The sequence below is a fragment of the Ipomoea triloba genome, chromosome 1 (assembly GCF_003576645.1).
Source record: "Ipomoea triloba cultivar NCNSP0323 chromosome 1, ASM357664v1".
NCBI classification, from domain to species: domain Eukaryota; kingdom Viridiplantae; phylum Streptophyta; class Magnoliopsida; order Solanales; family Convolvulaceae; genus Ipomoea; species Ipomoea triloba.
Window position 1 is genome coordinate 2,372,496 of NC_044916.1, and position 22,819 is coordinate 2,395,314.

Here is a 22,819-nt window from a genome sequence, read left to right on the forward strand (position 1 = left end):
AATTTTATTAGAGGAAGAAAAAAATGGATGAATAAACATGATCCTTTATTAAATTGAGCAATCAAAACATGTCAAATTATAATGAATAGAAAATAAGAATAAAAATAGAAATACATGTAAAATTACTCATGTTAAATTTAAAATAGATTTTTTTTTGAAGAAAAAATTTAAAATAGATTATTCGTTCTTAAAAATAACAATGTGATGAATTGTGCATGATATTTACACCGAATGTCCATTGCTTACCTACCTGGCCTCCACATTTGATATGTCTAACAAAATCTGATTGTTTAGACAAGGAAACTTCTATTTGGCCCAATGACAACTCACCATATATAAGATGTATGAAATTTCAACTCAATTTCTTTTTAATAGGATATTGTAATTAATTTTCGTTTTTTTTGGTAAGTATACTTGTCAGTAATTATGGAGGTTTACCTTATCATGCTATTTTCATTTTGTGCATTTAGAAAAATAATTAATAATTAAATAAAACCAATAAGTCGTTGCATAATTGATCTAATAAAAATTTATATATAATCATATGATTTTATTCATCAGTAGGCATGAGAACCACGAGTTACATCAATCTAGTTGATATAATCAACTAGAATTGCGTCAATCAAGTTAGGGATAATAATCTGAATGGACTATTATTAGCGAACCTAACATTTAAAGTTAATAACTAATCTTGCTCAACTAGATGCAATGTGGCAAATGTAAGTGTCAAAAGGTAAAGAGAAGGACCATACCAAAAGGTAAGGAAACATAAACTAATAAAATTATTATTTGCCAAAGCTCCAAAGGGACCATACCACATCTCATCTCATCAAACCCCAGCAAACCTCATCTGATAGTGACCCAAGTGATGACAGACATTACAAATTCTCCTCCACTATAATTCATAACATAATAGTCTGAAGTTACAGATGAGAAAGCTGCAGAGAAAATTGGTGGTGGATGGTTGTGCTGAGGTGTTTTTAGACTTTGCATGTCTTAGAGTTAAGGTTGGGTTAAGTTCTATTTATATTTGCTGCTATTATGCTTTATTTTTATTATTATCATCTTTATATTATTATAATTATGTTATGAATTATAGTGGAGGAGAATTTGTAATGTCTGTCATCACTTGGGTCACTATCAGATGAGGTTTGCTGTGGTTTGATGAGATGAGATGTGGTATGGTCCCTTTGGAGCTTTGGCAAATAATAAATTTTATTAGTTTATGTTTCCTTACCTTTTGGTATGGTCCTTCTCTTTACCTTTTGACACTTACATTTGCCACATTGCATCTAGTTGAGCAAGATTAGTTATTAACTTTAAATGTTAGGTTCGCTAATAATAGTCCATTCAGATTATTATCCCTAACTTGATTGACGCAATTCTAGTTGATTATATCAACTAGATTGATGTAACTCGTGGTCTCATGCCTACTGATGAATAAAATCATATGATTATATATAAAATTTTTATTAGATCAATTATGCAACGACTTATTGGTTTTATTTAATTATTAATTATTTTTCTAAATGCACAAAATGAAAATAGCATGATAAGGTAAACCTCCATAATTACTGACAAGTATACTTACCAAAAAAAAACGAAAATTAATTACAATATCCTATTAAAAAGAAATTGAGTTGAAATTTCATACATCTTATATATGGTGAGTTGTCATTGGGCCAAATAGAAGTTTCCTTGTCTAAACAATCAGATTTTGTTAGACATATCAAATGTGGAGGCCAGGTAGGTAAGCAATGACATTCGGTGTAAATATCATGCACAATTCATCACATTGTTATTTTTAAGAACGAATAATCTATTTTAAATTTTTTCTTCAAAAAAAAAATCTATTTTAAATTTAACAATGAGTAATTTTACATGTATTTCTATTTTTTATTCTTATTTTCTATTCATTATAATTTGACATGTTTTGATTGCTCAATTTAATAAAGGATCATGTTTATTCATCCATTTTTTTTCTTCCTCTAATAAAATTTGAACATGAGTGTGAATAAAAGTTGGAAGTAAATTTTCGCAAATATTTGAAATATTTTTCTTTAACAATAAGATGTCATATCAACATTTATTTATTTTTTTTTGTTCATCTATAATTATTTTTAAACAATTTTTTTTTTGTGAAACTATGCGGGAATTAATTAACCCTACTAAACCTACCACCACTGGTCAAAAGGAGTCTTAAGATGTCTTCGGGTGGAGTCTCTAAGACAATTATTGTTCCCACATTTTTAGTTTGACCAAGATTTACATATTTATCGCGTTTGAAGATCAACATACTTTTAAAATATTATTCAAATAGGACCCGATTCGAATCAATTCAATGAATCATTTTCATCTCAAAATCAAAGGGGAGCTAAAGAAAGAAACGGTCAGGCCGGAATATGAGAAACGCCTAATTTTTGAATTTAAAGCTCTTTCTTTTTAACTAGGGGTGTTCATTCGGTTAACCGAACCGAACTAACAAAATCGAATTAACCGAACTTGTCAAACCCTTTAACCGTTAACCGAACCGAAGTTTCTATTTCCGAATTAACCGAACCGAAATTTTTTTCGGTTAACCGATTAACCGAAGTTTTAAATCAAATTTTGAAATTCTTTAAATACAAAGTAAATCCAAACATCCTGGATGCTCCATCCATTCATATATATAAATTCTTTAAATACAAAGTAGGGATTTGGCATGTTATATATATATATATGGAGCGTCTATACTCGATGCATTATATACCTAAAAACATCTAGTTTGCACCCTATCCATTCAACCAAGAATCACAATTCGTTTATGAAATATGTCCAAATTAACCAAAAAAAAGAAGAGAGGCTACAATCATAAAAGTACATGGCTAAAAGCACAACTAATTTCCACATCAGCTATAAAGCTTATTAAAAAAATATAAACATCAAATTATTTTTTTTGGTGAATGGTAAGTACAATCTGATCCTAACTATAATATCATGATTATGCCAACATTCTTGATTAAGGTGAGTCTGAAACTTGTGACATTTCCATTTGAAATGGTAGCATTGATGTCGGTACCACCACAAGGTAATTGGCATAAACATCAAATTATAAAATGTAAAAAAATAAAAATAAAAAAAAATTAAAAAACCGGATATGGCGGCACGGCCATAAATTTTCTTCAATTATTAAAAGTTTCAATAAATAAATAAAAAGATGAAGCATGATCCACCAATCCAACTCACGGCGGTAAACAGGCTTGCCTCCGACTTCAGTCTCTGAGCGAGAGAGTGTGAGACTCAAGTCTCGCCGACCTCAGCGGTTGCAGGCCTGCAGCCATGGCGGCGGCGGCGGCTACCTCTCGGTTTCTCGGCCACAAGCCTCTTCACACTGTAATCTTCTATCCTGTTATCTCTAATTCACTCGCACATATATACGCAGTGCGCTCAATCTCGCGGCGCGCGCATATATTTCAAAATTTCCGATTCACTTCTAAATTCATCACTATTTCGAAGTTTTTGCTAGTAACTGATGTTCGTGCGCCATTACGATTTCTGTTCTTCGCTTGGACTATTTTATTTATAATTTTTGAAGCTTGATTTTTAGCAATTTCGTCTCGAATAAGATAATCTGTTCGAACTCCATCTCTTGAGTCTCGTCTGTCGATCTATACGCTAAATTAGACCACACAAAAGAGGACGTACTGAGGAGATATTTGTTTACATGAAGTTGTGTTTGATTCCGTGGTGTTGACAGAAATCTCAATGAATGATTTTAACTTTTTTCCTACAGCTTAAACTTGTGATGAAGCTATTACACGATTCAGGCCCTTTCAAGGACGATCTGGAGCTGAAGTAAGGAATTTCCCTTTAGTAGTCTCCGGGGATGATAAAGGTCAGGCCACTAAAAGCAAACTATTCTTGGTTGTTTATACTGTACATATAAATTAACGTCAAGATGTTTGTGGGTGTCTTGGTGAATACCTCGAATTAGAAAAGTTGTGAATAACGGAATGAGAATCTCATACGTGTACAGCAAAAAAAAAATTACTTTTATTGGAAAGCGATAATATTATGTTTCATTCTGCAACTATAAATAAAAATGTATTGTGACATGTTTATAGTAAGAGGCAATCCATTTTATTTTGGCATTGTAAACTTTCTTATTTTTGTAATATTATTCCATTATTTTTCTAAAGCATTATTGTACTATCAGATGAAAGTTGTTGAATAAACATGCACACCATGGTGTACTTAATAACTATTGGAAAAGGATACAATGTAAAAAGAATAGGAACGAAGTGTCAGACCATATATATATATATATGGAGCGTCTATACTCGATGCATTATATTTGATACGGGTGACAACTTAATTAATTTTATAATTTTAAAATAGACAATAATTATGTTTAATTTTAGTTTGTTTTCAATATTTTTCTTCTTTTATATCAATTTATATTTGTGCCTTTTTACAATGTGAAATCTTCTTTTGTATCCCATTTTTTAGTCTAATGTATTATTATTTGTAAAGTATTTAAATATTTTTAACATGAAATGAATTGTGTGTATATATTAGATGGAGATATTATGGCAGCATTTATTTGTTCCATTGTATTCTCTTATTTGAGATCGAATAGTTAGTAATAATAATGCGGTTAATTAAAAAATAATAATTCATTAAAATAAGAAAAAAGTTTCTAAAGTAAAACTTAGTGATAATAATGCGGTTAATTAAAAAAAATTAATTCATTAAAATAAGAAAAAAGTTTCTAAAGTAAAACTTAGTGATAATAATGCGGTTAATTAAAAAAAAATTCATTAAAATAAGAAAAAAGTTTCTAAAGTAAAAACATTTACAACTAGACAAGGGGCTTTAATTTGTACTCCTTTTAGGTCAGTGATGTGAGATGTCAATTTGCCTAATCTAAAGATTCTTTAATGAAGTGATCCCATCCCTCAAATTCCATTCTTTTTAAATAAAATTTTTCAATTTTTTAAAAATATTTTTTTTTCAATTTTTATTTTTAAAAAAAATTAATACAGTTGGTTTGACACCTCTATATAAAGCTCTCAGATTGGTCGTTTCTTCTCATCAGCCAAAGAAACTCACAAGCAATCAAGTTGCCACCTTTCCTTGCTTGCCCCCATTGCACTATTCTTTTCCCATCTCCTTCAAACCTTCCAATGGCCACTGTTGAGGTACTATACTCTCTTCAGTACTGGTTTTGCATTACATATATATATTTCTCTTCTTTTTCACTTGAAATGAATCTGCTGTCTTTGATCCATTCATATAATTCATCAGACCACAAACCCAGCATTTGTTGCTGGGTTTTTCTTGTTCTGATGATGAATAATTTGATCATCTGTGATGGTCATCAACTGATATGCAGATCATACTATGTTTTCTGTGTTTTTTGTTGGATTTGACAAGGAAACCCAGTCAGGTAGCTTGTATCTTATTTGTTTGACTCTAGCCCGTAAATGGCTGTAAGGCGGTCTGATCTAAACCAGCCTAAATTGTCCTTTGGCTCAAATTGGTCAATTAGTCACTATTTAAGAGTTTGTATCCTATTTGTTTGACCTTAGTTGACAAATAACTGCAAGGTGATTCAAGCCAGCTTAGGTTGTCCTTTGACTCAAACCAGTCAATAGGACGCTTCTCATGGGAGTTAAACACATAATCTTACCAAGTCTAACCAGCTTGGCTCAGATTGTGTAATTTGGTGGTGATTTGAGCTCAGTTTTTAATCATTTGATGATTTCCCATGTCTTAAAATTTACAAAGAAAACATGGCTGAGCTTGATCAATGATCAATGGAAGATTTGTTGGTTTTTTGGGTGTTTTATTCATGATCTTGATGGTTCTTGAAACTAAGATGAAAGTTGGCAATGATCTGTACGTGTTTCTGGCTTTTTTTGCTTTCTTTTGGATCAATCAATGATTTGCAGCTTCTTGGCATTTGATCGATTGTTGTAATTGCTTCGTTAAACTGCAGGTTGAATCATCTCCGGCAACAATCGCAGAGAATGTCGCGCCGGAAGTTGAGGTGAAGCCAGCGCCGGCGGCGGAAGAAACAACGCCGGAAGTTGCAGAGCCCGCGGCGGAGAAGCCAGCAGTTGAAGAAGAAGCGGAGACGCCGGCAGCTGCAGCTGTGGCTACACCGACCGAAGAGGCGGTGACCGTAGTCTTCGAGGCTGGGGAGGAGGAAGAAGAAGTGGCCAAGGTAAGAGAGGCAGAATTGAAGCTCCATTTCTCATACGCACATTTATGTTTATATATATTACATGCTAAACAGGCCCCTTCAGGTAAAGGGGCCCGATTATTTTGATGGGTTCTAAACAACGCGTGGACTGAAGTCTATTTTTATACTGTGTGACGTGGAGATTCAAATCCATGACCTTTGACATGGTTCTAATACCAGATTAGAGCTATTGTATTATATTATATTAAAGTGCTCAAATTATAATTGTACAGATTACATAAATTATAAATATATATAATAGACATTTATATTTATATATATTATATGCTCAACAGGCAGTAGCCGAGGAGGAAACTCCGGCGGCTGAAACCAAGCCCGAGGAAGATGCAGCTGTGGCTTCACCGACCGAAGATGACAGCGTAGTCTGAAGTTACAGATGAGAAAGCTGCAGAGAAAATTGGTGGTGGATGGTTGTGCTGAGGTGTTTTTAGACTTTGCATGTCTTAGAGTTAAGGTTGGGTTAAGTTCTATTTATATTTGCTGCTATTATGCTTTTTTATTATTATTATAGTTATGTTATGAATTATAGTGGAGGAGAATTTGTAATGTCTGTCATCACTTGGGTCAGTATCAGATGAGGTTTGCTGTGATTTGATGAGATGAGATGTGGTATGGTCATTTTGGAGCTTTGGCACATAATAAATTTTATTAGTTTATGTTTTTCTTTACCTTTTGACACTTACATTTGTCACATCTGCATTGAACTAAGAATAATCTAATCAAATTTTGATGAAGTTTTACTCATAAAATAACTCTCTAAAGCGTGTTTATCTTTATTCTAAATTGGATCCAGTCCAATTCGACATCAATTCTTTTTAAAAGTAGCTTGATTTACTTTGATTACTTCTTCTTTTTTTTTATGGGAGTATAATGAAGTGGTAATAAGAAGATTAGTCATCCTAACTTTAAATGTTATGTTCGCTAATAATATTCCATTCATAGATTATTGTCGCTAACTTGATTGACGTAATTCACGTCCATTATATTCACGAGATTGATGTAACTCATGGTCTCATGTCTACTGATGAATCAAATCATATGATTATAAAATTTTCATTAGATCAATTATACAGTGACTCATTATTATTATTTTTTATTTTTATTACGGAGTATTTTTCTAAATGCACAAATTGAGAGAAGCAGGTAAATCTCAATAATTACGGACAAGTATACTCTTAAAAAAAAAACAGAAAATTAATTACAATATCCTATTAAAAGGAAATTGAGTTGAAATTTCATCCATCTTATATATAGTGAGTTGTCATTGGGCCAAATAGAAGTTCCCTTGTCTAAACAATCAGATTTTGTTAGACATATCAAAAGTTTATCAAATGTGGAGGCCAGGTAGGCAACCGAACTCGTGACATTCGGTGTAAGAATCATATTATCAAATTTAAAACTGAATAATCTATTTTAAATTTAACAATAACATGTCATATCAACATTTAGTAAAAAAAATTTGTTCATCCATACTAATTTTTAAACTAACAATTTTAAATTATTTTTGTTAAACCTCCGCCGCCCAAGACGGGTATTAACTAACCCTTATGAACGTAGTATCACTGCCCGAAAGGAGCCCTAAAATGTCTTCGGGCGGCACCTCTAAGACCGTTGTTTTCACTTTCCACATCCTTAATTTGACCAAGATTTGTCAGGAAATCAACACATTTATTACTTTCTCTCAATAGTCAACACATATTAAAAAGTGTGTGTAATATCAACATATTTTTGAAATATTATTCAAATAGGACCGACCAATACTAGATTCAACTCGAATCAATTCATCATTTTCATCTCAAAATCAAAAGGGGAGTTAAAGAAAGAAACGGTCAGGCTGAGAAACGCCTAACTTTTGAATTTAAAGCTCTTTCTTTCTTTTTAACGGTTCATTTTTGAATCATTTCTCATTTTCTCCTTTCATTTCTCCCAATTACACTATCTTTCATAGCCATGAAGATGATCAAAGCCATGAAGAAGCTCAAGTTCTGGTCCAGAAAGAAGAAAAAAAAGCTCATCATAAAACCTCCTTCCACCTACCACATCCCACCCCCTCCTCCGCGCCGCCCACCACCACCACCGCCGCCGTGCTGCCACTGCTACTATTACCCGTACAGCCCCGTCGAGCCGTCTGCCCCGCCGCTGCCCCCCGGCGTCGACTTCGAGGAGGAAACCCACGACACCATTCTGCTGGCAGAAGAAGACTACATCTCCTTCACTGAAAAAAATTCACGAGACGTCGATGATGATCCAACGAGCCCGCCGCCGGAAAAGATTGCAGAGAGTTATCAGAAGTATATGGATCCGAGTCCGGTGTATGGAGTTCCGGCGCCGGCAGCCGGAACGGCGATCATAAGGGAAAGAGGTGCGGGCGGATTCGGGTGCGTGATTGATGTCGGGTTTCACCTGTTCCGTTGTTTCTTCCCGTGTTTTCACGTACGAGAATTCAAGTGACCGGAGATTCATGTGCGGCGGCGCAGGTTGATCGAGTTCGTCGTGAATGTGCGTTATAATGAGAATTATTAATGCGGAGATTATAAGGCAAGATTGAAGGCTGTAATCATATTTGAGTATTTTGATTTTCACTTCTCTAGTGGTTCCCAAAAGCTAATTCATATTTTGATATCTTATATATATATAATATTATATTATAATACAACAATATATAGGTATAGATTTGTTTTATTGCAATTTCTATAGTTTTTTAATAATAAGAATACTAACTATTTTGACTTGTAGGCCAATCATAGCTGAGTTGATCCGATAGTTTGTTTGGGTAACTACAATGTTTTAGATTTGATTATATGAGAATCGCCTATTAGTCTTATAATCTTGAGTCGGTCACTCGGTAAGCTATACACAACTTAGACTAGTGGCGGGCTTCATCAAGATGGCTACATTTCGGTGCGGCTCAGCTATGAGCAACCTAAAATAATTTACTTCACTGTTGTCATTTGCCGGCTAGAGTTATAAGGCATACTTCACTCAAAGTGCATATTGCGTAGTGTTTGCGGATTGTTCATTAAATCTTTTTTCTTGAACCGGTCTATGGACAAAATAAGTTAATTTACCCTATTCTAATTCTTTGTCAGGTAGGATTACAATACAAGTTTTACCTAAAGTGCACATACACTTATATATCAACACCAAAGAATATTAACTATTCTAAAAGAGGTGACAAACTAATGATCAAACTTGACACACAGAGTTTTCCAGCTCGATAACTCGATACTATATACATAATGGGGGTATTTGGCAAACGGCTGATAACTTATAGTTGATAGCTGGTTGGTTTAGCTAGTAGTTGATGGCTGATTGCGTTAACTGGTTTGACCAGCTGGTTGTATTAGCTGGTTATAAAAAACTGTTTGGTAAATTAGCTGTTTACTAGTAGCTGATTGAATGTAAAATGTCATTTAAGGGTATGAGTGTATTGTATTATTTCAACCTTTAAATATAACAAGAAGATAAACTCTTATTAATAAATAATTATATAATTTGGATATCATCTATACTTTTTTTAAGGGCATAAGTTAATTATTTGTGTTTATTTAACTCTTATTAAATTATACGCGTATTCTAAAACAATTTTTGTTACGTATTTATTTTCTATTATTATTATTAAAAATAACAAACCCCGTTTATTATTATTATTATTATTATTATTATTATTATAAAATAACAAACACACCACCCATTTAAAAGTAAATCACATTGATTTCAAAGGATAAAATAGTCAATATACCCATTGTTCTCAACAAGCTAATACAAAAAGCTACATTCATTAACTTTTCAATTTTCAGCTTATTGACCCAATAAGCCAAGGCTAATAAGCCATTTACCAAACACTTCAAAATATCTTATTGGTTGGTCAAACAGCTAAACTTTGTCAAATAAGTTAAAATTTGCCTTATAAGCCAATAACCAAACACCCCCAAATAACTTCAATGACACGCTTATTCCTAAAAACATTCAGTTTGCACCCTATCAATTCAACCAAGATCACAAATTTTTTAAATTCGTTTATGAAATATGTCCAAATTAACCAAAAAAAAAAAAAAGAAGAGGCTACCATCATAACATGGCTAAAAGCACAACTAATTTCCACGTCAGCTCTTAAGTTTATTCAAAAATAAAGATCAAAAATTTTTTTTTGGAAAAAGCGTAAATAGGCCACTGAACTTATCGTTTTTGTGCAATTGAGCCATTGAACTTAAAAAATGTGCAATTCAACCATCAAACAAGTAAAATATGTGCAATTAGGACATTTTTCTAAAATTTTTCAATTTAGCTTGAGTTAAAAACATTTCAATATTGACTCCTAACTAGCATGGTAGAAGAAAATGTCACTGTTAACACATATATGTTAGTAATATAATTAGATTTTACGAGAAATTTTTGTAAAAATGATCCAATTACACAAATTTTACTTGTTTAATGACCGATTGTACACTTTTTAAAGTATATTGATGTCAGTCACAAAGATAATTGGCATGAACATCAAATTATAAATATGAAAAAAAAAAACAAAAAAACTCCGGATATGGCGGCACGGCCATAAATTTTCTTCTATTATTAAAAGTTTAAATAAATAAATAAAAAGATGAAGCATGAACCACCAATCCAACTCACGGCGGTAAACAGTCTTGCCTCCGACTTCAGTCTCTGAGCACGAGGGTGTGAGACTGAAGTCTCGCCGACCTCAGCGGTTGCAGCCATGGCGGCGGCGGCTGCTGCTACCTCTCCGTTTCTCGGCCACAAGCCACTTCGAACTGTAATCTTCTCTCCTGTTATCTCTAATTCACTCGCACATATATACGCAGTGCGCTCAATCTCGCGCGCGCGCATATATTTCAAAATTTCCGATTCACTTCTAAATTTATCACTATTTCGAAGTTTTTGCTAGTAACTGATGTTCGTGTGCCATTACGATTTCTGTTATTCGCTTGAACTATTTTATTTATAATTTTTGAAGCTTTATTTTTAGCAATTTCGTCTCGAATAAGATAATCTGTTCGAACTCTCTTGAGTCTCTTCTATCGATCTATACGCTAAGTTAGACCACACAATAGAGGACTGAGGAGATATTTGTTTACATGAAGTGGTGTTTGATTCCGTGGCGTTGACAGAAATTTATCATTGCGCTGTTGATGAAATGAGTTAATTGTTACTTAAAATTGTTTCTATTATTTGAAACTCTTTACTACTTGCTTCTGTTATGCATTTTATGTTGCATTTCAAATTTTCAATAAGTTCACTGTGAACTTAGTTAAAATTTAAAAATACTTTACATTAAGTAAGGCTTAGATTCCCCTACTGCAGTGGAAATCCTCTCCTGGGAGATTTGCTGATAATTCGATTTGCAAATTCAAGATACAAGCACTCTTTTGGGGTCAAAGGAAAACTGTGCAGCCTGCTGTGAAGGATCTTACACTGGGGGAATTCTCTCTGACAGGGAAGGGATCAGAGGTTCTTACTCATAATGGTCCCGAAGGCTATGGTTATTAGTCTATTACAATTCTCTTTCTGATTGTTATTCAAATGGTAATGTGTTGATATTTAATGTTAGGGAGACTCAGAAAATTTGGGAAAGAAGATATCGGTTTCTGTGGTTTCCTCTATCTCAGAGGTTTCACCAGAAGAGTGGGATGCATGCAGTCTTGATGCAACTGGTCCTGAACAATTTAATCCGTTTCTTACCCATGCTTTTCTATCAAGCTTAGAGGAATCTGGTAGTGCAGTAAAGGTTTGCAGCTATCACTTCAATGACTTGTATTTAAGAATTTTATGGATGTTAATTGGTTTCAATTAGTTGGCTGACCTGTATATTTATTTATGTGTTTTACCATTTTAGTGAAACATATATACATCCTTAGTTAGTCTGTTCTCTTTGAGTTACGTGTGCTCATCCAAAAGTGTGTCAAAAGAGAGAAAAATTAAGTAGTTGCCATATATTCATTTGTTGCAGCTTATATGACTCATGGATTGTGAATTGAATATGTCCTTCTACATGAGTTATTTTTACTTTTTAAGTACCATAGTGCCTTCAAATAGCACTGTGTATGATAGGCATTTCTCATAGTTTTATCCTCATAAACAAAGCTTTGTTGTGGATACAAGTAGATGTTTATGGGGATCCTTAACTCTTTCCCACTCCTGTCCTCACCTTGCTCTTCTCCAAAGCACCATAGAAGAATTTCCTGGATTGTAGCCTTCTTCACTATGGATCTGGTTGATATAGTGTAAAATAAATGCTGAAAAATAAAATTTTTTTTGGATTTAGGTATGATACAGTGTAAATTAAACTCTGGTTTCCTAATCCTAAGATCATAAGATGCATGAGTCATCAAATAATGGAAAGTAATATGTCAAACAATTTAGTAACATTTTCTCTCCATTGTATCTTATATCCATTTGTAGAAGACAGGCTGGATACCACAACACATCATTGCCCGGGATGAATTGAAAAATGTTTTAGGTGTTATTCCTCTCTACCTCAAAAGGTTTGGCATCTGTCTATTCTCTTAAGGTAAACCCTTAGTGATCTTTGAAAAATGTAGTTTGCTAATACTTTGATCCTCATCTGCAGCCATTCATATGGCGAATATGTGTTTGACCATTCTTGGGCAAATGCCTATCACAGTTATGGTTTGAACTATTATCCAAAATTGCAGTGTTCTATACCTTTCACTCCAGTTACCAGCCCAAGGATCTTAGTCCGTAACACATCATATCAAGGGGAAGTTTTTGATATGTTAGTCTCTGCAATGAAGGATTTGGCAGTCAAGGTATATTTTTCTTCATGTTGAACTGCTTTTAGATGTTTTTTTTTTTTTTTTTTTAAAACTTATTTTGTCTTGACTTTTTCCTTGCAATAGGACTCTTTTCCCATATACAGTCTACACATTTAACGTTCACCAAAAATCAAGGGCTACTTTTACCGACTAATTGATTGTAAATTAGACAGTTTCTACACTGCTCTTTTTTCACCAAAATTTGAATTTTAGGGCTAGTCAATTTCAAGGTTGCTTTAGTTTAATTTACTCAAACTACTAAAAATTATTTTAAAAAAAGAAGAAAAAAAAAAGAAAGAATTGTAGCCTATATTAAGCACTGTATTTTGATATTCTATTTTAATTTACCTTGACAGCTTAAGGTGTCATCTCTTCATATTACCTTTAACTCTCCAAACGAGTGGGAGAAATTGGGGGAAAAAGGTTTTTTGCAGAGGATTGGAATGCAGTACCACTGGAAAAACCGTAACTACAAAAAGTGAGTATTTGTAGCCTCTTTGATCCTTAACTGATGGTGAAGATTTGGTACTTCAGTCTTTGATATCTTCTTTTTCATCATATGGTTAGAGGAATATTACCTTCTAAATCAGTTTTTTAATTCTCTATCAAATATCAATTGTTATTCATTACACCCCCAAGTCTTCTTCTCTTTCAAAGTTTGAAGTGATGTTAAGTGACTTGAATGTGTACCATTTTAATAATTATGGTTCAAAGAAGTTTGTTTTTCTATGTCTTGCACTTCTGATAATGCATCTGATTAGCTAATTTTAGTGGTCCCTTAAAGTTCATCTTCAAATCAGTCATGTTTTCATTGTTATTCATGCTTTTCACTAGAGGCATGATGTTACATAGACATACATAGCAAAGTCCGCTAAGTTTGATTCTTAGAATAATGAAATACTCCTTCCATCCCACTTCATGTATTTGGTTAAGTTAATAAGGATTACCTCAAACTGCTTAAAATTTAATTTAATTTTATACTCTGTATTAATCAATTTATTTTTAAAAAATTAAATGTGCATATTTAAAGACTATATTAAAAGTTGTATTAATCACAACAATCCAAAAATAATAAGAACTATAAAAATAATCAAGAAAACAAAGAAGAATTTATTTGACCTTCAAATAGTACACAATGAGTAAAATGGTACAAGGAGAGAGTATAGTCTTCAATTCCATCATCTGGTCTTTGACTATAATATTGATTTTTAGTGCTATTATTAATTTTTTTTTTTTCAGCTTTGATGAATTTTTGATGGACATGAAGCAAAGTAAAAGGAAAAATATTCGTCAAGAGCGCAAGAAGGTTGGTTCCCAAATTTCTTATTCACATGTGTAAAATTATCCTATCTATTGCATGTTGATGGGCATCAAGGTCAGTGACTTTTTTTCAGCCTCTAATTCCTGCTACAATAACTTATTGCAGATTTCTTCGCAAAATCTGACCATGAAGCGCTTAAGAGGATATGAAATCAAGGTAAAGCTGATGCAACAGCATGATTGTATAACGCCAATGATATAGATTTTACCTGCATGTTTTCTGTATAATATTTAGTTACCATGTTTCTTGCTATATTTTGGCAGGCTAAGCACTGGGATACATTCTATCAGTTCTACAGGAATACAACAGACAACAAGTTCAGTTGATTCATTTGAGCTTTTCAATTATTTGTACAATACTGTGTTTTAGAAAATTGCATTCAGCTAGTATTATGCTACTCACCATACTTCCCTTTGGATTATTAAGAACACCCACTGCATCTCATTGAATTCTGATGTTGGTCTTGTAGGTGGGGTAGTGCCTATTTAACAAGAGATTTCTTTCACCATATGGGTTCAAAGATGGGTGATCAAGTACTGCTTATTGTTGCTGAAGACGGAGATGAGATTGTTGCTGGAGCTCTTAATCTTATTGGAGGAGATACATTGTACGGGCGCTTGTGGGGATGCCTTCCAGAAGCCTATTACCCGAACTTGCATTTCGAAGCTTGCTACTACCAGGTTGCCGCTTATTTTATCATTTAGTACACTGCTAAAATAAAAGCTCCCTTAGTGGACAATCTGGTAAATTGTGCATCATCTTGCATTAAGAACATGAATCTTGTTAAAATAAATGATGTCTTTCTTATATGCAATAAAACTTCTATATGACATCCCTTTAATACAAAACAGGCAGTCAAAGTGAGTGGAATATGAAATGCATGCAGAATGTGTTTTAGTTCCCCTAGTAGACAATCTGGTAAATTGTGCTTCATCTTGCATTAAGGATTTGAATATTGCTAAAATGTGTGATGTCTTATATGCAATAAAACTTTGATATGATACCCACTGATACAAAACAGGCAGTTCAAGAAACAGGAAGATGAAATGTGTGCAGAATCTTGTTGGAGCAAAGTAGCATTCACTAAGGCTAGACTAGACTAGACTAGACTAGAATACAAATGGGTGAAAACTGACTTCATTTTGCTTCTTGTTTTAGGCAATTGAAGCAGCGATAGAGCTTAATCTTCAAACAGTTGAGGCAGGAGCTCAGGGTGAACATAAAATCCAAAGGGGATATCTGCCAGTCACTACTTACAGCAGTCATTATCTTGTGGATAAAGTGTTCAGGGATGTCATTACCGATTTCTTGGTGCGAGAAGCTGCTCAGGTGACTATTCATTAAAGTCGGAAACATTTCTAATACCTTTTGGTGTGACTAGTGTAGCTTTGCATAATTAGTAGCAGTCCAGAGTCATTTCTAATACCTTTGTTCACATATGCTTTTTTCTCCTCCTAATTATTTCTAAACATGAAATCTCAATGAGTGATTTTAACATTCTTCCTACAGCTTAAACTTGTGATGAAGCTATTACACGATTCAGGTCCCTTCAAGGACGATCTGGAGCTGAAGTAAGGAATTTCCCTTTAGTAGTCTCCGGGGATGATAAAGGTCAGGCCACTAAAAGCAAACTACTCTTGGCTGTTAATACTGTACATATAAATTAACGTCAAGAGGGCGTCTTGGTGAATACCTCAAATTAGAAAAGTTGTGAATAACGGAATGAGAATCTCATACGTGTGTACAGCAAAAAAAAAATTACTTTTATTGGAATGTGATAATATTATGTTTCATTCTGCAAATAGTGTAACTGGTAAATTTTTTTGGCCCAAATAGCATTTTCCTATTGTGAAGGCTACGAAAAGTAACAACTTTACAAATGTAACAAAATTGGAGCTCTAGCCTAACAAGGGCATTAAGGAAATTTCCTGATTAACTAATTAAAAACCTAAACAAGTTGAGATATTTTAGTTGTGGGACAAGAGAAAGGTTGGGCATTGCTCTGGAAGCCAGTAGAAAAAATGTAGAAAGCTGAAGAGCAATCAATGGTAGGAATGAATGAACCACCCCATCCCAACATGACCTACGCCTGTCTTGGTACAGTTCTGTAGTCTAATATCTAGAGGTGGATGCAGAGTCTGGTGGCGCAGGCGGCAACCGAGAAGGCGCCCGGCGTCCTCTGGAAGTAGAATCCCCGCTTTGGCCACCAGAAGCGGGATCAAATGCAGATGACCAATCATCAGTTGACAAGTGATCGCCAGCTCTTCCTTCTGCATTAGATAAGAAAAATACATGTAGAGAACATCATATGGAATGAAGGAACTAAGGAAGAAAAGAATTGTAATTTGATGGGAAAAGAATAAGGTGTGAATAAAGTAGAGATTTAAATTACATTGTTTGGTAATAAGGAATAGAATTATTGAGAATGATAATGGAAGTGGTATAAAGATTAAAATGTCTTTGTATAATAATAATAATTATTAATATTAAGGGTAAAAAAGTTTTTTTTTTCTTTTTCTTGAACAATATGAATTGCAATTCAACAAAATGAGAGAATTGCAATTCCCTCCAACCAAACGCTCTAATAGCCCATAAGTGGAATAGAATTCCCCCTTAGAGTTTGGCTCCAGTGAGGCTGTTGTTAATATGCTATATGCCTATATGCTCGAGAAAGTGTAATCATTGGAAACCAACACACAAGCATATATATGAAAAATAGATGTTGAAGGTCGGGGGATAAAAATACCAGCTCCATCATAATCTGAAGCAGTAGAAGCCCGGCTGTCAAGAGTATTTAGTTTTCGAGTTAGCTCAGAAACAAGAGAGGACTGTTTTTTACAACGCTCCCGCTTGCGCTTTACATTTTGGTCTTCCATCAGTAGTTCTTCAATCCTCGCCAAGCTTTGTCCACTATCAATTGCAATTCAGTAATCAAAATGTGACAATACTGAAGATGAGAGCACTAAAGACAAAACAAAACACTAAAATGGAAGAATTTCATTTCAACTTATAATATATAGGTTATATCAGGGTTGCACAATAAAAAGGGTATATATTTTCAACCATGTTTTCCACAATGAACTGTTTACATGTAAAAACATGATGACAGTAAGGTAACATCTTAATATAATGCAAAGATGCTGGCTGGCAAACATGGTGTGCTTGAAGGAAACAATGCAACTGCTAACCTGATAGAAATGTACAACTTATTAAGCATGTCCTCTCTGGCCTTTTCAACTTGACACAGAACAACTGCCTAAAAACAAGATAAAAAGAAAGCAGCTTTTAGACAACCAATTGGAAAAGAAGAGACATAGAAGGAAAACAAATATGGAAATTACACCGACTTTAGGGACATTGGCTGCGAGACTATTCATAACAGCTTCAACATATCCCCGTACTTCCTGAGCCATCAATCGAAGTTCTTCTTCTTGATCTGCAGGTTTCCTAGCCATTGTATCCTGTGATAATATAACATGTCAAGTATTTCGTAGACCAGACTGCTACTATTCAAGTGTCACCAAGAGATCAACTCGTAAATTGAGGTTTTTGAAGAGAAGATAAGAAAGCATGTCACATGTTTAAAAATTTACTTTATTACAGTCAATGGCAAGAAGAAACTTTTAAAAAGACAAATTCAAAATGAGAAGTACTGCTCTTACAACTTACAATTGAACCATCAGAAAAACTTTGCCTAATGGGAACACCAATTTCTGCCTTAACTTGACCTCCTTTAGAACTTATGACAGTTTTCAACTTGTTTACCCACTCAACCTTTTCTGCCACAGTATCTGCCTTTAAAATCACATTGCTATGTGCTGCAATACCAATTCAGAATTTAGTCTGCATGGTATGGAAGTGTTATGGAAGGAAGCCTCATTAGAGGATAGCAAACTTATCCTTTCAAATAGTAAATTTTTTTAAGGCTTTAGTGAATGCCTAGTTTGGAATGTTTATTTCATGAAACTGGTCAGGGTATATGATCAAGTTATTGTACTTAAAAGGGGAAAAGGAGAGAGCAAATTAAAGTAATCCAACAAAAGATGGCTACCTTTAAGAACAGTTTTATATTGAATCCTGCTCGTAATTTTGAATGTTAGATTGGCAGCTTCCCTTTTATCCTTGGAACTCTTAAATAATGCTGCTTCCTCTTCCTCAGAAAGGTCTTCAAGATTACATTCCTGAAATTTTCAATAGAACAAATGAATCACGTTCCTCCATCTTTATCTATAAATCTGACTGGAGAAATTCAACAATCTGTGCTCTGAAACATGTGGAAATAAACTAATAAACCTCTGAAGCATCAATCGACACACTCTAGATGTCCAAGAGACATAACCACAGAACAGTTATACAAGGCATCACCTTTGGACTATAGACGTGCACAGGTGCTTTTCTTACTTTTAACTCACTACACTCTAACGGAGGAATAAAAATCTCCTATGTGTCAATATATTTACTTTTTTTTTTTCTTTTCTTTAGGCAAGCAATAACTGTAGACACAAAAACTAACCAAACTGATTACCATTAAACATGGTATGCAATCTTGCAATATATTAAAACACACCCACCTAAAAGGAAAAGAACAGGGAAGAAAACATGTTGGTGAGCAGGGAAGAAAAAAATATTAACTTTTTGAACAAAGAACATGCGCGGAATTTTCGGACCCAACTACTTTGTGATTAAAGTGTAGTTCTGTTGATAAATGTGAATGGGAATTTGAAGGTAATATGCTTTCATGACCTTTATGCTGAAAGCTTTAAAAGACAGAAGAGTATAGAACATATTATGTCCTAGATTTCTTGTTCATATTTAAGTGACAAGAGAAACATTATGAAGTCTTGGAAACATTTTATCTCAAGTAATGGTTATCATTAACTAACCTCCAAATTGATGACACTACGGAAATGTCTTTCCTCCTGTTTTTTGGTATATCCAAGCTGCAACAAGTAGGTTTGACTTCAGGCATCCATTAAGGAAAGAACATCCGATTAAAATCAAACAGCCAATTACCATATCAAAATACTCAGGGCATGACAAAATTTTAGAGGTGGTTGATCACATGGAGTGTTAAATCATGGCATTTAATGTATGGAGAAACAAAAATATTTTTGAGCGCTTCATTGAGAATTCTAATAAATTACATTTGACATGCAAAAACTTCCACTGTGAAAGAGTAAAGCATACTGAAGGGACTCAAAAATGATCACAATCTAGAAAAAAGTGCAAATACAGGAAATCATCTTTCTTGAAATTGAAGAAATAAAATCAACAGAAAGTTTGTGGTGCATCAGGGAATAATTCTTATTTCTTAGAAATGGTAGATTTTGAGAGTGGTTGGAAAACTTGCCACTGACCTTTCCACTTTTTTCATTTAACACAAACCATCTCTTATTCCAACTATTAGCTTTACCACTTTTCTTTAATAGAAACCCTGCACCCAAGCAAGCATAATCAGCTATATATATTGTCAAAAGCTAACTGGTACTTCTCATAAAAATAAAGAACTTTGTTTATAAAGGGTACACTATGAACTTGTTTTTGACTGGACAAAGAATATTAACCAATATGGAAAAGTATATTTAAGAGGCATCAAAGAGTTCCTGGCCTACTCAAGAAGAACTCAATGCACATTATCTTATCTAAATAAACATGTTTGGATGAAACTTATCAAAACTAAGCATCCAAAGTTTAAATATCCATTCTTTGTCTTAAATTAATATCTCAAAAACTGGAAGTGGAATTATTGATGGACCTGCTGTAATTTCTCCCTCAGGCCCTGCAGTTTTCAAGACTGGACCTTCAGGTACATCCTTATCTTGCTGAGTAGGCTTATCCTTCATTGATTTTAAGCTTCCACCAGGTTGAGGACTGCTTGCCTAATAGAACAATAAAGAAAATCAGGAAAACAAGTAAAGGAAGAGGACGACAAAGTCCTAGTGCTAATACATGTAGGAAAATAACAAGCATTTGAACTATGTTGGAAAATTCCATTCTACCCTATTTATTATAGACTGCTCTGCCTCATATGCCCTTTTAGAAGATCGGCTTCTTTGATCTTCATCTCGTCGATACCTATCAATTATGGAGAACATCAAAAGGGTACTAAATTTACCAAATAACAAATTAGGGAAGATCATCATGGCCACAAGTCCACAACATATAATAATTTGATAAAGTGGATGTAGAAAAACAATCATATTTGTTGATCATATATTGGTCCATTGCATCAGATGATCCAACCATCAAACAGAATCATCATGCATTCAATGAAAATATAAAGCAGTCAAGGTGTATTAAGTGTTTAAGACTCCTAAAAAGCCTGATATTCTCTCTCTTTTCTTATTCGTTTGTTCTGCCCTGTACATTATATGAGGACTTGTAAAGTAACCAATAGATGCAATGAACTAAAAGGTTTTTTTTCAATATAAGATAATAAGCAACACAGCCTATACACAAAACCTATGATGTAATAATGGAATCATGAGAAATTTGAGCATACCGCCTTTGAACCAAGCGAATGAAGTGTTGTGGGGGAACAAATGCCCGCTCCATGTCAACAAGTGCAACAACCATATGCTTTGCTTCATTCTTAAACTTCTCCAAGGCAGCAGTTGCAAGTGCAACAACCTATGTAAATTACAACCTCAATAGAAGTTTCATGAGAAGCCTGAAGAATGCATGAGGCTTACCTCTCTCTTGAAAGGAGGATATCTCCCCAGACCCGGTGTACCATTTGCAGCTGCTAAGACAATATCAGAAAGTACCCGGTGCACCTATTAGAAAATTTTCAAAAGCAGCTTCAGGAGTGGGAAAATCAAACAAATGACAAAGGCTCATGATGCATGCCAGCAAAAAAGCTGTAAGATGATTAATACATGCACTATATAGAAAGCAGATTTTCACAGGTATAAAAGGGTAACATTTCATAGTCAGAAAATTCAGAATGGGCGAGCAAGATAGGTAAAACAAAAGAATATGCAATGCTTCTTTGAGTCTTCATCTCATAGTACCTGAAAATGCCTAAGGTTACAACAAATAAGGTGAACCCACACATAAATGCATACTCAAAAGTGCCAGCAAATATATCTTTTTCATCGAAGCACCTGTAATATCCTATGACGGGCAATTTCAACTGTATAAAATAAACTGAACATGAAAGTAATGAATGCATTGTGATTAACCAGCGAAAATATGGAAAGAAGTCCAGAGAGGAGGAAGAAATGCAAGAGACATAAAATTTGATGGCAGATCAGAGTTGACTGGGAAAAAGTAGAATGAGTAACTAAAAGCAAAGCAATGCAGAACAAGGCAGGCAACAAGAAATTTGTTCAGTAGTACCTCATCAACACAGAGTTGTGAAGGTTCTTTTGCCATCTCTAGCACAGTCTTTATTAAAGACCTTAACCCTTTCTCTGGAGATATAAGGTAAGGTTGATAACCATCAGCCTCTAGTACAATCTGAGACAATCAAGAATGGATTGTAAAAATAATAAATAGCAACAGTGGCACTGGTTTAAGAAAGTAAATGAAAGAAACTTACTCGCTTCACATTTTTAATATCAAAATGTCTATCCAAGGGAAGCTGCTTGATCCTATTGGGGAAGTTTCCTTCAAAACTTGCAACAACTTTCCATCCAATACCCTACTCAAATTACAGTAGTAGCAATAAATGACCAACTAAACCAATATTTTCTCTCTGTGCATAGATTTAAGTAATAAACATGTTAAATTGAAAACTTTCATGTCTATATTACAAGACCAAATCATTGCCGAGTCTATTAGACAGAAATATAACAAAAGGAAAGGAAATAAGAGCAGACCCAACAGAAAATGAGATAACAAAATAGGAGTCTCACATCCCAAGCAGATATAAATTCTCACCTCACCACTTGTAAGATGTTGGAGAAACGTATCTTCAAATTCACGACAAAGCTCCAGAGCTAAAGCTCTTGTGCCTTCAGCACTTTGAACCTGTCCACCAAGCTTTGCCAATTCATCTTTTACTGATTGAGACATGTCCTGAAGCCTGTGACAGTAAATAATTAAACAAGAATATATACCCCTTTACAATAAAGAAATACGGAGTAAACAATAAAATAGCAGTGGAAAGGGAGCTAGGAACTCAAGTATTCTGAAAAGGAGATCATCAATTCTGTTGTATTCTTGCCCACTAAGTGATCACATTATATTATCTTTGTTACAACTAAAACATAATGCAGAAAGAGAAGAGGCTATACCAAATAATGGAAATTTTGTTTTTCATTTATCTTGATGCATTTCCATAAATAGGTATTTTATCCTTTAGAGAGGAATGCATTATTAGTATGACAACCCAAATGGAAGCGACAACTGCTATACAAGATAGACCACCCCTCTATGATCCAAAAAGAAACCCCCCCCCCCCCCCCCCCCCCCCCCCCCCCCCCCCCCCCCCCCCCCCCCCCCCCCCCCCCCCCC

The 22,819-nt window shown here is 34.2% G+C and overlaps 6 protein-coding genes across 9 annotated transcripts in view; 5 read left to right on the top strand and 1 right to left on the bottom strand.

Annotated features, from left to right (window-relative positions):
- LOC116027749 (induced stolen tip protein TUB8-like) overlaps positions 1–1,236 on the top strand; it is a 4,711-nt gene extending 3,475 nt beyond the window's left edge. Inside the window, exon 3 of the transcript XR_004099995.1 lies at positions 1,008–1,236. The gene's annotated coding sequence lies outside the window, so the exon portion shown is untranslated. The remainder of the gene's footprint in view (positions 1–1,007) is intronic.
- LOC116027221 (sterol 3-beta-glucosyltransferase UGT80B1) overlaps positions 1–15,470 on the top strand; it is a 713,221-nt gene extending 697,751 nt beyond the window's left edge. For both annotated transcript variants that reach the window (XM_031268711.1, XM_031268717.1), the window contains exon 17: positions 15,453–15,470. In XM_031268711.1, the coding sequence (XP_031124571.1) occupies positions 15,453–15,457 (5 nt within the window). In that variant the 3' untranslated portion in view covers positions 15,458–15,470. The remainder of the gene's footprint in view (positions 1–15,452) is intronic.
- On the top strand, positions 3,222–6,915 carry LOC116027779 (cytochrome c1-like). Its single transcript, XM_031269528.1, has 5 exons — positions 3,222–3,372; positions 3,773–3,874; positions 5,049–5,180; positions 5,981–6,208; positions 6,523–6,915. Exons 2-5 carry the CDS (start codon positions 3,866–3,868, stop codon positions 6,613–6,615), a joined length of 462 nt encoding a protein of 153 aa, XP_031125388.1. The 5' UTR covers positions 3,222–3,372; positions 3,773–3,865; the 3' UTR covers positions 6,616–6,915.
- On the top strand, positions 8,198–8,850 carry LOC116027740 (leucine-rich repeat extensin-like protein 3). The gene has a single exon (XM_031269481.1). It carries the CDS (start codon positions 8,198–8,200, stop codon positions 8,696–8,698), a length of 501 nt encoding a protein of 166 aa, XP_031125341.1. The 3' UTR covers positions 8,699–8,850.
- LOC116027282 lies at positions 10,852–16,750 on the top strand. 3 transcript variants are annotated; one of them, XM_031268820.1, is made up of 13 exons: positions 10,852–11,018; positions 11,552–11,713; positions 11,814–11,990; positions 12,665–12,747; positions 12,834–13,032; positions 13,395–13,516; positions 14,278–14,344; positions 14,465–14,515; positions 14,623–14,675; positions 14,829–15,039; positions 15,518–15,688; positions 15,869–15,970; positions 16,495–16,750. In XM_031268820.1, exons 1-12 carry the CDS (start codon positions 10,962–10,964, stop codon positions 15,932–15,934), a joined length of 1,419 nt encoding a protein of 472 aa, XP_031124680.1. In that variant the 5' UTR covers positions 10,852–10,961; the 3' UTR covers positions 15,935–15,970; positions 16,495–16,750. The 3 variants fall into 3 exon arrangements, with proteins under 3 accessions (XP_031124680.1, XP_031124671.1, XP_031124690.1); XM_031268811.1 differs by lacking the exon at positions 16,495–16,750 and having other exon boundaries at positions 15,869–16,161; XM_031268830.1 differs by lacking the exon at positions 16,495–16,750 and having other exon boundaries at positions 10,853–11,018; positions 11,567–11,713; positions 15,869–16,161.
- The window catches only part of LOC116027083 (dynamin-2A-like), an 11,334-nt gene continuing 4,708 nt past the window's right edge, over positions 16,194–22,819 (bottom strand). Inside the window, exons 9-23 of the mRNA XM_031268511.1 lie at positions 22,244–22,388; positions 21,903–22,004; positions 21,701–21,820; positions 21,052–21,135; positions 20,862–20,989; positions 20,359–20,464; positions 20,115–20,238; positions 19,717–19,793; positions 19,243–19,299; positions 18,411–18,540; positions 18,029–18,177; positions 17,707–17,820; positions 17,548–17,615; positions 17,106–17,269; positions 16,194–16,629 (exon numbers count right to left, since the gene is read on the bottom strand). Of these exons, the coding sequence (XP_031124371.1) occupies positions 16,472–16,629; positions 17,106–17,269; positions 17,548–17,615; positions 17,707–17,820; positions 18,029–18,177; positions 18,411–18,540; positions 19,243–19,299; positions 19,717–19,793; positions 20,115–20,238; positions 20,359–20,464; positions 20,862–20,989; positions 21,052–21,135; positions 21,701–21,820; positions 21,903–22,004; positions 22,244–22,388 (1,726 nt within the window). The 3' untranslated portion in view covers positions 16,194–16,471. The remainder of the gene's footprint in view (positions 16,630–17,105; positions 17,270–17,547; positions 17,616–17,706; positions 17,821–18,028; positions 18,178–18,410; positions 18,541–19,242; positions 19,300–19,716; positions 19,794–20,114; positions 20,239–20,358; positions 20,465–20,861; positions 20,990–21,051; positions 21,136–21,700; positions 21,821–21,902; positions 22,005–22,243; positions 22,389–22,819) is intronic.

Coding starts and splice junctions, on each gene's coding strand:
- LOC116027779 (XM_031269528.1), top strand. Junction 5,181..5,980: donor TTCCAATGGCCACTGTTGAG/GTACTATACTCT, acceptor GTTAAACTGCAG/GTTGAATCATCTCCGGCAAC. Junction 6,209..6,522: donor AGGAAGAAGAAGTGGCCAAG/GTAAGAGAGGCA, acceptor TATGCTCAACAG/GCAGTAGCCGAGGAGGAAAC.
- LOC116027740 (XM_031269481.1), top strand. CDS start 8,198: ATGAAGATGATCAAAGCCATGAAGAAGCTCAAGTTCTGGTCCAGAAAG.
- LOC116027282 (XM_031268820.1), top strand. CDS start 10,962: ATGGCGGCGGCGGCTGCTGCTACCTCTCCGTTTCTCGGCCACAAGCCA. Junction 13,517..14,277: donor AAAAACCGTAACTACAAAAA/GTGAGTATTTGT, acceptor TTTTTTTTTCAG/CTTTGATGAATTTTTGATGG. Junction 14,516..14,622: donor TAAGAGGATATGAAATCAAG/GTAAAGCTGATG, acceptor ATATTTTGGCAG/GCTAAGCACTGGGATACATT.